This window comes from Schistocerca nitens, chromosome 8, assembly GCF_023898315.1.
Source record: "Schistocerca nitens isolate TAMUIC-IGC-003100 chromosome 8, iqSchNite1.1, whole genome shotgun sequence".
Classification (NCBI taxonomy): domain Eukaryota; kingdom Metazoa; phylum Arthropoda; class Insecta; order Orthoptera; family Acrididae; genus Schistocerca; species Schistocerca nitens.
Window position 1 is genome coordinate 209,428,384 of NC_064621.1, and position 15,645 is coordinate 209,444,028.

Genomic DNA, 15,645 nt, shown 5'->3' on the forward strand with positions numbered 1-15,645 from the left:
AATATAATAGAGGGAAACATTCCACGTGGGAAAAATATATCTAAAAACAAAGATGATGTGACTTACCGAACGAAAGCGCTGGCAGGTCGATAGACACACAAACAAACACAAACACACACACAAAATTCAAGCTTTCGCAACAAACTGTTGCCTCATCAGGAAAGAGGGGAAGGAGAGGGAAAGACGAAAGGATGTGGGTTTTAAGGGAGAGTGTAAGGAGTCATTCCAATCCCGGGAGCGGAAAGACTTACCTTAGGGGGAAAAAAGGACGGGTATACACTCGCACACACACACATATCCATCCGCACATACACAGTCACAAGCAGACATATTTAAAGACCTTTAAATATGTCTGCTTGTGTCTGTGTATGTGCGGATGGATATGTGTGTGTGTGCGCGCGAGTGTATACCCGTCCTTTTTTCCCCCTAAGGTAAGTCTTTCCGCTCCCGGGATTGGAATGACTCCTTACACTCTCCCTTAAAACCCACATCATTTCGTCTTTCCCTCTCCTTCCCTCTTTCCTGATGAGGCAACAGTTTGCTGCGAAAGCTTGAATTTTGTGTGTGTGTTTGTGTGTCTATCGACCTGCCAGCGCTTTCGTTCGGTAAGTCACATCATCTTTGTTTTATATATATATATATATATATATATATATATATATATATATATATATATATATATATATATATATATATATATATATATAAAGAAAGATGTTGAGACTTACGAAACAAAAGCGCTGGCAGGTTGATAGACACACAAACAAACACAAATATACACACAAAATTCAAGCTTTCGCAACAAACTGTTGCCTCATCAGGAAAGAGGGAAGGAGAGGGAAAGACGAAAGGATGTGGGTTTTAAGGGAGAGGGTAAGGAGTCATTCCAATCCCGGGAGCGGAAAGACTTACCTTAGGGGGAAAAAAGGACAGGTATACACACCTTTTTTCCCCCTAAGGTAAGTCTTTCCGCTCCCGGGATTGGAATGACTCCTTACCCTCTCCCTTAAAACCCACATCCTTTCGTCTTTCCCTCTCCTTCCCTCTTTCCTGATGAGGCAACAGTTTGTTGCGAAAGCTTGAATTTTGTGTGTATATTTGTGTTTGTTTGTGTGTCTATCGACCTGCCAGCGCTGTTGTTTGGTAAGTCTCAACATCTTTCTTTTTAGATATATTTTTTCCACGTGGAATGTTTCCCTCTGTATATATATATATATATATATATATATATATATATATATATATATATATATATATATATATATATATATAAAGATGATGTGACTTACCAAATGAAAGTGCTGGCAGGTCGACAGACACACAAACATACACACAAAATTCTAGCTTTCGCAACCAACGGTTGCCTCGTCAGGAAAGAGGGAAGGAGAGGGAAAGATGAAAGGATTTGGGTTTTAAGGGAGAGGGTAAGGAGTCATTCCAATCCCGGGAGCGGAAAGACTTACCTTAGGGGGAAAAAAGGACGGGTAACTCGCACACACACACATATCCATCCACACATATACAGACACAAGCAGACGTAATTAAAGGAGACAGAAATACAGTTTTTATGGGTAATAATTTAGAAGTTGGTGAAAAACATAACAAAGCTTTCTTTTGTTGCAAGATTGTCAGCAAACATGGCATCATCATTCGAACAATGGAAATTGGTGCTAAAGTGTTACTGGAAAACAGAGAATGTGAGTGTGGTAAGCTGACATTGGAGAGTTTAATTTGAAAAACCACAATCGACAAGAGTAACAATTAAAAGAATCAGAGATAAGTTTGACGTTGAAGGAACAGTGCACGATATCAAAAAGGGACATAGTAGACAAAAGAAGTTCGGCAGACAATGAGAGTGTTGATGCAGTAATCCAGGCATACACATGATCCCCAAAGAAATCTGAGGCAATGCTCTCATGAGACTGGTAACTGCAGAAGCAGTGTTCATAGAACTCAGGACTTTAAGCCTTACACTCCAAGACTTCTCCATGCTCTTAACGAGGGTGAACCTGATAGGTGAAGCAAATTTTGTGAGTGGTTCATTAACAGATGTTAAGAAGAGCAACGTTTCCAAGATCGAGTTGTTTGGTTAGATGAAGCAACGTTTAAACTTGATGGAACAATTAACTGCCATAATTGCGTGTATTGGGCCAGGGAGAATCCATATGTAACCGAGCAAAGGCATGATAATCTACCAGGAGCAACAGTCTGGTGTGGTCTGTCTTCTAGAGTGTTAATTGGGCCGTACTTCTTTGACAACACTGTCACAGGCAACTTGTACTAGGGAGTGTGGAGTATCCCACTCAATCTCCAGATTTAACTCCTCTAGACTTCTATCTACAGGGTACTCTCAAGAACACAGTTGACGCTGCGAGACCACACACAATGGATGATCTTAGAGAGCAAATTGAGTAACCCTGTGATGCTGTTCCATTGGAAACAATAAAATTGGCATGTTGCTCAGTTGTAAGTCGTCGTCGACGGTGTATTGCGATGGACGGACACCAGTTTGATCATTTACCACCTTAAGCTGGACCATGAGGCACCCAACACCACTAAAATTGTATTTCTAACCCCTTTCATTAAAGAGATGTTCAGTTTCAAAGAGTGTATACATTATTTTGGGACACCCTGTATTTAACTTGATTGGCTGTTAATCACTAAAAAAGAAAAATCAGAGCAACACTGAAGACCAGTGGCATTGGCCCAAGGACTATAATTACCCATTTGTTTCTGCACCTACACTTATCAGTTAAGGAGTCATGTTTTAGAAGATCTGGCCTTGCACATCACACTTTGAGTTGTTAAACCTGTTCATTTATCTGTAAAGTTTTTTTTCATAAATATTTTCAAGAAAAATCAGTAATAATAAAGTGTTATAGTTTTTTTGTACTTTTTACTGTAAAAGACTGAAAAGCAGTGATGCTGTGGCATCCTACTGACTGTGTCACTACAGTCACATCAATGCCCGACCTGTAGTACTCTTCACTGCTGCTTTTCAAATTCCTGCAAGCAAGTTTGTCTGCAAAGGTAACTTTAGATGACTGTAGGTGAGTGGCTGCCTATAAATTCTGTTATCCCCCCCCGCTTCCTGTCCCACCATCAACCCACTCACTCCATCACCATTAGCTATGACATGGATTAGCTCCCAACACTTATTACAGATGACAAATAATTCATATGTCAGGAGGTTGCTTGTTAAAGCTTTAGTTCAGCTTGTACATGTTGCACACAAAACTTCCTCCATGGATATATTTGCAGAGCTGTTTTTCTTGCAGTTTTTTTTTTTACAATATACAGCAAAATATTCCGGAGGTAAAATAGTCCCCCATTCGGATCTCCGGGCGAGGACTACTCAGGAGGACATTGTTATCAGGAGGAAGAAAACTGGCATTCTACGGGTCGGAGCATGGAATGTCAGATCCCTTAATCGGGCAAGTAGGTTAGAAAATTTAAAAAGGGAAATGGATAGGTTAAAGTTAGATATAGTAGGAATTAGTGAAGTTCGATGGCAGGAGGAACAAGACTTCTGGTCAGGTGAATACAGGGTTATAAATACAAAATGAAATAGGGGTAATGCAGGAGTAGGTTTAATAATGAATTAAAAAAAAAAATAGGAATCCGGGTAAGCTACTACAAACGGCATAGTGAATGCACTACTGTGGCCAAGATAGATACTAAGCCCACACCTACCACAGTAGTACAAGTTTATATGCCAACTAGCTCCGCAGATGACGAAGAGATTGATGAAATGTATGATGATATAAAAGAAATTGTTCAGATAGTGAAGGGAGACAAAAATTTAATAGTCATGGGTGACTGGAATTCGGTAGTAGGAAAAGGAAGAGAAGGAAACGTAGTAGGTGAATATGGAATGGGGGTAACGAATGAAAGAGGAAGCCGCCTGGTAGAATTTTGCACAGAGCATAACTTAATCATAGCTAACACTTGGTTTAAGAATCATAAAAGAAGGCTATGTACATGGAAGAAGCCTTGAGATACTGACAGGTTTCAGATAGATTATATAATGGTAAGACAGAGATTTAGGAACCAGGCTTTAAATTGTAAGACATTTCCAGATGCAGATGTGGACTCTGACCACAATCTATTGGTTATGGACTGTAGATTAAAACTAAAGAAATGGCAAAAAGGTAGGAATTTAAGGAGATGGGACCCAGATAAACTGACAGAACCAGACGTTGTAGAGTGTTTCAGGGAGAGCATTAGGGAACGATTGACAAGAATGGGGGAAAGAAATACAGTAGAAGAAGAATGGGTAGCTTTGAGAGATGCAATAGTGAAGGCAGCAGAGGATCAAGTAGGTAAACAGACGATGGCTAATAGAAATCCTTGGGTAGCAGAAGAGATAATGAATTTAATTGATGAAAGGAGAAAATACAAAAATGCAGTAACTGAAGCAGGCAAAAAAGGAATACAAACGTCTCAAAAATGATATCGACAGGCAGTGAAAATGGCTAAGCAGGGATGGCTAGAGGACAAATGTAAGGATGTAGAGGCACATATCACTAGGTGTAAGATAGATACTGCCTACAGGAAAATTGAAGAGACATTTGGAGACAAGAGCACCACTTGCATGAATATCAAGAGCTCAGATGAAAACCCAGTTCTAAGCAAAGAAGGGAAAGCAGAAAGGTGGAAGGATTATATAGTGTGTCTATACAAGAGCGATGTTCTTGAGGACAATATTATGGAAATGGAAGATGATGTAGATGAAATGGGAGATATGATACTGCGTGAAGAGTTTGCAGAGCACTGAAAGACCTGAGTTGAAACAAGGCCCCAGGAGTAGACAACATTCCATTAGAACTACTGATAGCCTTGGGAGAGCTAGCCCTAACAAAACTCTACCATCTGGTGAGCAAGATGTATGAGACAGGGGAAATAACCTCAGACTTCAAGAAGAACATAATAATTCCAATCCCAACGAAAGCAGGGGTTGACAGACGTGAAAATTACCGAAATATCAGTTTAATAAGCCACGGCTGCAAAATACTAACACGAATTCTTTACAGACGAATGGAAAAACTGGTAGAAGCCGACCTCGTGGAAGATCAGTTTGGATTCCGTAGAAAAGCTGTAACATGTGAGGCCATACTGACGCTACGACTTATCTTAGAAAATAGATTAAGGAAAGGCAAACCTACGTTTCTAGCATTTGTAGACTTAGAGAACACTTTTGACAATGTTGACTGGAATACTCTCCTTCAAATTCTGAAGATGGTAGGGGTAAAATACAGGGAGCAAAAGGCCATTTACAATTTGTACAGAAACCAGATGGCAGTTATAAGAGTCGAGGGACATGAAAGGGAGGCAGTGGTTGGGAAGGGAGTGAGACAGGGTTGTAGCCTATCCCCAATGTTATTCAATCTGTATATTGAGCAAGCAGTAAAGGAAACAAAAGAAAAATGCAGAGTAGGAATTAAAATCCATGGAGAAGACCTGGAAGAGCAGCTGAACGGAATGGACAGGGTCTTGAAAGGAGGATATAAGATGAACATCAACAAAATCAAAACGAGGACAATGGAATGTAGTCGAATTAAAACGGGCAATTCTGCGGGAATTAGATTAGGATATGAGAGGCTTAAAGTAGTAAATGCGTTTTGCTATTTGGGGAGCAAAGTAACTAATGATGGTCGAAGTAGAGAGGATATAAAATGTAGACTGGCAATGGCAAGGAAAGTGTTTCTGAAGAAGAGAGATTTGTTAACATCGAGTATAGATTTAAGTGTCTGAAGTCGTTTCTGAAAGTATTTGTATGGAGTGTAGCCATGTATGGAAGTGAAACGTGGACGATAAATAGTTTAGACAAGAAGAGAATAGCAGCTTTCGAAATGTGGTGGTATAGAAGAATGCTGAAGTTTAGATGGGTAGATCACATAACTAATGAGGAGGTATTGAACAGAATTGGGGAGAAGAGGAGTTTGTGGCACAACTTGATCAGAAGAAGGGATCGGTTGGTAGGACATGTTCTGAGGCATCAAGGGATCACCAATTTAGCATTGGAGGGCAGTGCGGAGGGTAAATATCATAGAGGGAGACCAAGAGATGAATACACTAAACAGATTCAGAAGGATGTAGGTTGCAGTAGGTACTGGGAGATGAAGCTTGCACAGAATAGAGTAGCATGGAGAGCTGCATCAAACCAGTCTCTGGACTGAAGACCACAACAACAACCGTAAAAAGCTTGGATGATATGCTTTTACAACAGTGGGTTTCTTATCTTTACAGTTTTTAAGACCAAAACCTTTTATCATTTTTTATAGATTCAGCATATGACTAACAGAGCAATAATTTGACATACTCTTCTAATACTGCAGTATACTCCATAATCTTTGAAAGTGCTTCTACATAAATCCCTTCATGGCAAATTATATTTTCTTTTCTATATATAGATAGCTGTTCTTTTAACTTCCTCAAGCATAAAAGGAACATCAGGCAACAATTACTGTATACAGGTTCATTTTGTCTTTCACTTTACCATGTGCTTCACTGACATTTATCAATTTTTCACCTGTCAGAGTCTATTCAGCTTCTGATCAAGGATGCATTACCTTTAATGTATTCTCAAAGCACCAAGGAACATATTATCTGGTAATTTTGCAGAGATTAGCCCAAATTAAGAGTTTGTGCTGATCTGTGCAATTTTCCCCAATATGTTTATTTTTGTTCTGTTTATTGGGTTACACTTACACTATTGTACTTTCCAATCTCAGCATACTCGTGACACCTTGCCCTCACCTGCGATCCAGAAAATTTTGGGTACACTGGTCTCACTGAGAGCACTTTAAACAGAACACACACACTATATAGCTCAAGTGAGCTTTCAGTTCCCTGGTAAGTTATTTTCTAGGTATATGCAATATCTGTGTTACCTAAATGGATGTGAAAAGTTATTTTGCAGGAGTGTCAATATTAAAGCCTGAGCCTCATGTTATGAGTCATTTTAAGTTGTGTTTACCTTAGAACATATGTTTCATTTCTTTTTTTCATCTTCAACTACTCCAGTTTTCTCGCAGAACTGTGACTGGCTAGTGACATTTGTGCTGCTTTCTACATTTGCTCTATTATTATTATCTAATACTACTGCTACTACTACTACTACTACTACTACTACTACTACTACAGTATGTAATTGTTCATTTTCTCAATTTGTGCCCTCTGACCCTGACTGGAATTCATTGCCAGTTGAGTGAGACACGTGGTGACGGTGTCACAGATGTGTTGAATGTGTATTCATTGGTGTGACAGTTCAAAGAAGGCAGAATGGCGTGTGACAGCAAACCAACACAATCTCTGCCTCACAGCCACTGGTCTAATGACATGATTGACTGAATGGAGAAAATTACTCTGGAGGATAACTGTATGAGTGTGAAACACATTGCCTCCAAATCCAGCATTTCTGTGGGGTCTGTGGACATAATTTTGTGTGAAGACCTGAATATGTGCAAACTGTGCTCCAGGTAGGTGCCATGATCACTGACAGATAACCACAAGGCTGCACACATGGCCTATTGATGATGGCATGAATGGAACTTTTCAACAATTGTGACATTGGATGACACAAGAGTGCCACTTTCAATTCTGAAACAAAGTGCCAGTCAGCTCAATGGAAGCACTCTCACTCATCATCATGAAAAATATTTCGACTAAGCTGTGCTAAAAAATTGATGTGGGCATGTTTTGCAGCAGTGATGTCATAATCCTTATACATTGCAACCAGAGGGCACTACAGTGAGAGATGCATCCTACACCAAGATGTTTCAAAGAACGAGTTCCTTCCAGCATTGCGTGAAAAATGCCTGGAAACATCTGCAGGTGTTCTTTTCCACCATGACAATGCATCAATACCATGGGAGAATGCAAGATTGCAATATCTCCATGACAACTTTGATGTGATTTTTCATGCTCCCTACCCATCTGACCTGGCTCCTAGCGACTTTTGGCCATTTTCAATGATGAAAGATGCATTCCATAGTCACACATCCACTATGCTGCTATTGCGTCAGTGCTTTTCCAGTGGTCAAACCAGACTCGTAAAGAAGTGGCCACAGTGGGCATGGAATCATGGCGTTAGAATTACAAAAATATTTATGACTGCAACGAGATTATGTCAAGAAGTGACAAGTTTCACAGCTTTCATATGATCAGCTAGTGAGAATAAAACTGGCAGTGTTATAACTTGAATGCACCTCATATTATTATTATTATTATTATTATTATTATTATTGAGTGAAAGTCACAGCCAGAGACTGGATTCTGGTGAAGAGGATTTATAAAATCTGTTTCCTGTTGTAGCAGAATTTGAAACTGTACTATCCTGGTTTGTTCAGTTTTGGCAACAAAATCATTTTCAGCTTGCATTCACGTGTTGAAATATCATGAGAGCACTGAAAACATAGGTTTGTTACCAGAAGTTTTCCTGCTGAATTCTGAATTTTATCTATTACAGCTTGTTCATCACATGTCTATCTAATTTTCAGTTTATTTATTTATTTCAATTTCTGTAACATCATGAGGACATGGAATGTGTCAAACTGTACAGAGTTCAAATAAAACTTACATGACAATATTATGAAAAGGAAAATTGCCATGCACCATATAGTGGGGATGCTGAGTCGCAGATAGGCACAAGGACAATAACAATATGATGCAAATAAAATATTACAGAAAATATGCTGAATTAATGAATAAAATATATAATGCAAATAAAATATTTATTACAGAAAATATGCTGAATTAATGCAACAGTAAGTTTCGTTATGATTGGATGAGTGATGTATCCAGGAAGCAAAGTTATGCTAAAAATTAAAATAAATAAAAACTTTGATACAAAAACCAAATTTTCAGTTGTCTATGATAGCGCCCAAAATAAAATGAGAGTGGTAAAAGTTCAAACTTAACATATGCTTAAGAAGACAATAAAGATGAAAAATGTGATACAGACATTGTATATTATACTGTTCTTGAGAAACAACACAATCAGGTTTAAACAGAATGGTGCATCACAATATGTTTCAATCAGATGTCCTGACATAAGTGTAATCAAATCTAGTTCCCCAGCCTTCGAAACAGGTACCTGCAAGAATGCCTTTGATGGAAACCACTCATTATTCTAATAGCTTGCAACCCCCCCCCCCTTTTTCCCCAAGAGGTTGGTCCCCCCCCCTTTTTCCCCAAGAGGTTGGTCCCCCCCCCCCTCCCCGCAAACTCCCCAGTCTCAGACAATATCACTGAATGAAAGTGACTAGAGTAGGAAGCCTTAATGGAATCAGGTTCAGCCACTAAATCGATGAGCCATAGTACAAAAGTTGCTGAGCTAAGTCTCTTGAAAAGATGAAGACTGTGGGATGACCAGTTGCTTTTGCTGTCTTTATAAGCACCCAGGAACTTTGTATCCTCAACTTCCCGGATCATTTGATCTCAACACTTTATGTCAGTTTCTTTGTGGTGTGTGGAACTTTATAATTGGTTTCATCTGCATTGAGTGAGAGACCGTTTGAAGAAAACATGTTTAAGCTGACAGTAAAAACTTTTTTTGCAGTTTGTTCAAGATTATTTTCTGTCAGTTAGTCACTGTATCAGAACAAAGTGGGATGTCATTAATGAAAATAAGAAGTAGCACTGGACCTAAGATAGAGCCTTGTGGAACACCACAATTTAAGGTGCCCCACTCAAATGAAACATGTTCTGCAGACAAGCCATTCAGCTTTTGATTCTTTAGAAATTATTGAAGCTATGAACTGACAATACCTTCTAAACCATAAAAATCTGCCTTTTTCAAAAGAATTTGATGGTTTACACAACCAAAGGCCTTTGAGAAATCACAGAAAATACCTCCTGTCTTTGTTGACAGCTTCCAAAATTTGATCTCTGACATAGGTACTTTGAATGATGGCCACTGCTGTAAGGAAAATTCACTGTTATGCTACCCTTCTCTAGCAACTAAATTAATTTCTTTTAAATATATTAACATTACTTACCTGTGCCAACTCTGACTCAGTTGCCCCATTAGACTTTGTGCTTCGAAGTGGCTCCTGTTCTGTGCGCCAAACATTATCCGCCCTTAAATTAGCGGCACCTCTTTCGGCAGCCATCCTTTGTGTTGGTCCACCATTTGTAGATGATGAACTTCTTTCATCTGGTGACACTTCTCTTCCTGATGGAGCTTGTCTGTTCTCAAACTCAATCAACTTTTGTCTGATACTTGCATTCTCCTTATTGATTCGATCAATTTCTTTATTCAGATCATGTTCTAAATGGAAAGACGAACTAAAGGTACTAAATGGTTATTAGGGAAACAGCCAAAAACTTTATGACTATCACAATCAAAAACAGTTTTATTAGTATTCCACGAAGGAAAGTTATCACCAAAATAAAACTATAATCATATAAACACTGGAGGAAAACTGCATACAAATCAAAGAACATGTAACAAAAATGCTAATAATTGGAATTGGAGGTTCTTTCCTCTGCTGTAAGAGGAAAAGAGAACTGAGAAAATGTACTCTTTAATTGTTAAACATTAAGAGGTCAAAAGGTTATAGGTAATGGAGATTCTGCAGGACTGAACAACAGGTAATTTGATGAAGTACCCTAAAAAAGATAAACAAATATCCAGTCACATACTAAAGACATTTCAAAGTGGTGCAAGATCCCCTTTCCCCCCACATTTCTAGTCTGATGTGCCTCCTTTGCCTCAGGATCCATCAATAAGCCTGTTACCTCCAATCATTCTCCCTCATTTTTCCAGATGAAGGACCTCTGGTTCAGAAAGACACCAGTTTCTGCACATTTGGTTCATGTTTACTTTTGTTAACTAATATGTAAAAGATTTAATTTTAGTTTCTTATGCTTTATTATCTGTATAGAAAATAGCTGAAATAGGAAAAAAAATAATAAAATATTTTAAGGCATTTAAAACTCAACAGAAGGAAAATCAGGAGAGCAAAACAGAAACAAAAGCTTGTTGTCACAAAAGTAATTGCACACCTCCAGTGCTTAATAGGTGTAAGTAATACTAACTACTTTCTCTTTTAAAGTTTTAACATGACAATGGAATTTTATCTGGATACTAAAATATGATTAATACAGAAAAACTTATGCCACATTTTGGGGTTTTGGATACCCACGTGGTAAGTTGAAAAGGTAGCAGGCTGCTAAGACACAAATGCATGTGAACAACACAACTGAGAAGAAATGAAGTCCTACACAGAATAGACACAAAAATGAAATGTAACAGTTGAGAGTAAGAATAAATTAGGCTCAAACAGTAATTAAATGGTCTGCAGTTTTAATGTAACATGATCATTTTTGAGGTTTCTAGTCTCATCTTCAGTTGTACATGTAAACAGTTCTCACATCTTGACAAGGACTTTACATTGTTGATGGAACTATGGCAACAAAGTGTCATATGGTAAATTGAGAGCAAGAATAAATTTGCCTCAATACAAAGTATAGTGAAGCTGTAATTAATGACCACCTAATGGATCTTTGTGGGAAAAGTGTAAGGTCATAAAAAATAGTTGTGGTTTTGGTGCCAAGAATTTGATAAATGCTGAACAGGTGTGTGAAAAAAGTGAATGTTAGGGCGATCAATCATACTGAAATATCGCTGACTCAGCTAGGCACGAATGTAGTGTACAATACAGTGTGTTACTATAGTACATGATATTTGTGGTTTTTCATAATCAAAAGTTTGTCTCTCCAGGAGTTTGGTGCTTTAATGTGCTATTAAGTAGTGAAAACATTTCTGATACAAATGAGAAGATGTATGACTTTTTTTAAAGAATCCTTTCTGCAAATGTGAATGTTAATAATGTAAGTTAAAACATGCAGGCAATGAATATGTCATTGTTCAACGGAGTATAAACGTGCACTTTACATTTTCTTAAAAAGTCCAGATTGCATGTAACTGAATGTGTAAAAAAAAAAATGTGTGGGTGAGTATTAAGTCACATTACAAGTGCAAAATTTTGCATAGCAAAGTGTAGAGGTCCAATGCAAAAAAAAAAAAAATAAATAAAAAATAAATAAATAAAAGAGTAAGAATAAATTGGGCTCAAACAGGAATTAAATGGTCTGCAGAATGATCAGCAATTTATGTTTGTCATAAAGAAGTAAATTTTACAAAAGCTTATGTCATTAATTACTGATGGAAATACTAAATTATTTATCACTTAAAAGCTTTTTTAAAAGTTGTTCCTGTATAATAAAATTAATTGCAATTGATTTTATAACAAAGTGACGAGATGTAAAGGGGTGGGCAAAAATATGGATACACCAACAATCAATACACTACCATGCCTAGTATGGTGTAGGAAACCTGCAAACCCAAACAGCTTCTTCCAGTTGTCTTGAGATGGATAAATACAAGTCTGGTTTTCAAGGCAATCTTATACCATTCCTCCAGCAAAACTGTGGCAAATTCAGGTAACAATGATCATGCACTCTTCTCCGCAAAGCAGACCAAAATACACACTAATACTGAGATTTGGTGGCTGTGGTGGTCAAGGGAAATGCAACAATTCATCCTCATCCTCACAAACCCAGTCCTGTATGATGCAAGCTGTGTGAACAGGGTCCCTGGCGTCTTTGAACACAGCATCACGATGGCGGACGAACATTGTATCGTGGGATGGACACGATTAGCCAAATTGGTCACATAATCCTTGGCAGTAATGCAACCTTGTAGGGCAACCATGGAAGCCCATGGAACACCATGACATGGCTGCCCAAAGCATCACTGAACTCCTACCACATTTCACACTTGAGATGTAAACTCAGCCAAGAGGTGGAAATAGTGTGAACAAGACTCATCAAACCAAAAGATATTCTTCCATTGCTCGACAGTCTAGGTTTTAAATCTTCGGCACCACGTTTTCCTATTATGGGCATTTGCACAACTGAGTGGTTTTGGAATCCCAGCTCGTCCTGCAATGCCTTTGTCATAATCTCTTGTCTTTTTGTCATAATCATCTTCTATGACCACCCACCATGATCACTCAACACACACTTTTCTCTGTGTCAGTGGATGGTGTTTTTCTGCTTTCTCTGCATATGATACAAATTTTTGATGTGGTGCCTCTTCAAACACTAAACACTGTGGCTACCTTGGTTACAGAAGCTTCCACCATAATAGCACAGACAATTTGACCTCATTCACATTCTCTTTGCCCTTATGTGATGTAGCTGGGATTCCAAAACCACTCAGTTGTGCAAATGCCCATAATAGGAAAACATCTACATCTACATCTACAACTACATCTACATCTACATCTACATGATTACTCTGCAATTCATATTTAAGTGCTTGGCAGAGGGTTCATCAAACCACAATCATACTATCTCCCTACCATTACACTCCCGAACAGCCCGCGGGAAAAACAAACACCTAAACCTTTCTGTTCGAGCTCTGATTTCTATTATTTTATTTTGATGATCATTCCTACCTATGTAGGTTGAGCTCAACAAAATATTTTCGCATTCGGAAGAGAAAGTTGGTGACTGAAATTTCGTAACTAGATCCCGCCGCGACGAAAAACGTCTTTGCTTTAATGACTTCCATCCCAACTCGCGTATCATATCTGCCACACTCTCTCCCCCCAATTACATGAGAATACAAAATGAGCTGCCCTTTTTTGCACCCTTTCGATGTCCTCCATCAATCCCACCTGGTAAGGATCCCACACCGCACAGCAGTATTGTAACACAGGACGAACGAGTGTAGTGTAAGCTGTCTCTTTAGTGGACTTGTTGCATCTTCTAAGTGTCCTGCCAATGAAACGCAACCTTCGGCTCGCCTTCCCCACAATATTATCTATGTGGTCTTTACAACTGAAGTTGTTCGTAATTTTTACACCCAGGTACTTAGTTGAATTGACAGCATTGAGAATTGTATTATTTATTGAGTAATCGAATTCCAACAGATTTCTTTTGGAACTCATGTGGATCACCTCACACTTTTCGTTATTTAGCGTCAACTGCCACCTGCCACACCATACAGCAATCTTTTCTAAACTGCTTTGCAACTGATACTGGTCTTCGGTTGACCTTACTAGACGGTAAATTACAGCATCATCTGCGAACAACCTAAGAGAATTGCTCAGATTGTCACCCAGGTCATTTACATAGATCAGGAACAGCAGAGGTCCCAGGACGCTTCCCTGGGGAACACCTGATATCACTTCAGTTTTACTCGATGATTTGCCGTCTATTACTACGAACTGCGACCTTCCTGACAGGAAATCATGAATCCAATCGCACAACTGAGACGATACCCCATATGCCCGCAGCTTGATTAGAAGTCGCTTGCACGGAATGGTGTCAAAAGCTTTCCGGAAATCCAGAAATACGGAATCAACCTGAGATCCCCTGTCGATAGCGGCCATTACTTCGTGCGAATAAAGAGCCAGCTGCGTTGCACAAGAAAGATGTTTTCTGAAACCATGCTGATTACATATCAATAGATCGTTCCCTTCGAGGTGATTCATAATGTTTGAATACAGTATATGTTCCAAAACCCTACTGCAAACCGACGTCAATGATATAGGTCTGTAGTTTGATGGATTACTCCTACTACCCTTCTTAAACACTGGTGCGACCTGCGCAATTTTCCAATCTGTAGGTACAGATCTATCGGTGAGGGAGCGGTTGTATATGATTGCTAAATAGGGAGCTATTGTATCAGCGTAATCTGAAAGGAACCTAATCGGTATACAATCTGGACCTGAAGACTTGCCCGTATCAAGCGATTTGAGTTGCTTTGCAACCCCTAAGGTATCTACTTCTAAGAAACTCATGCCAGCAGCTGTTCGTGTTTCAAATTCTGGAATATTCCATTCGTCTTCCCTGGTGAAGGGATTTCGGAAAACTGCGTTCAATAACTCCGCTTTAGCGGCACAGTCGTCAGTAACAGTGCCATCGGCACTGCGCAGCGAAGGTATTGACTGCGTCTTGCCGCTTGTGTACTTTACATATGACCAGAATTTCTTCGGATTTTCTACCAAATTTCGAGACAATGTTTGATTGTGGAACCTATTAAAGGCATCTCGCATTGAAGTCCATGCCAAATTTCGCGTGTCTGTAAATTTTAGCCAATCTTCGGGATTTCGCGTTCTTCTGAACTTCGCATGCTTTTTCCGTTGCCTCTGCAACAGCGTTCAGACCTGTTTTGTGTACCATGGGGGATCAGTTCCATCTCTTACCAATTTATGAGGTATGAATCTCTCAATTGCTGTTGCTACTATATCTTTGAATTTGAGCCACATCTCGTTGACATTTGCATAGTCAGTTCGGAAGGAATGGAGATCGTCTCTTAGGAAGGCTTCTAGTGACACTTTATCCGCTTTTTTAAATAAAATTATTTATTTTATATATGCTGCATACAACACTGTTCTAACCACGACTAACATTTGCAAGGTATGGAGGACGTTGCACCAGTGCTGTTCATGGTCAAACAACACAGCTTAACCTTCAGACTTGGCTAGCACCTCCATTTACATCAAAGCACACATTTCTCGTTGCGTTCCACATTTTTGTCCAACCTCTGTGTTAACTGTTGAAAATTTATAAACTGATACATGGCAATAGCTGAATAGTCTGTCTTTGTTTTTCTCTCAGGCTTTC

At 38.9% G+C, this 15,645-nt stretch overlaps 1 protein-coding gene across 1 annotated transcript in view; it reads right to left on the reverse strand.

Moving 5' to 3' along the window:
- The window catches only part of LOC126198691 (centrosomal protein of 135 kDa), a 407,813-nt gene that overhangs the window by 285,963 nt on the left and 106,205 nt on the right, over positions 1–15,645 (reverse strand). Inside the window, exon 8 of the mRNA XM_049935187.1 lies at positions 10,002–10,273. Coding sequence (XP_049791144.1) covers positions 10,002–10,273 — 272 coding nt within the window. The remainder of the gene's footprint in view (positions 1–10,001; positions 10,274–15,645) is intronic.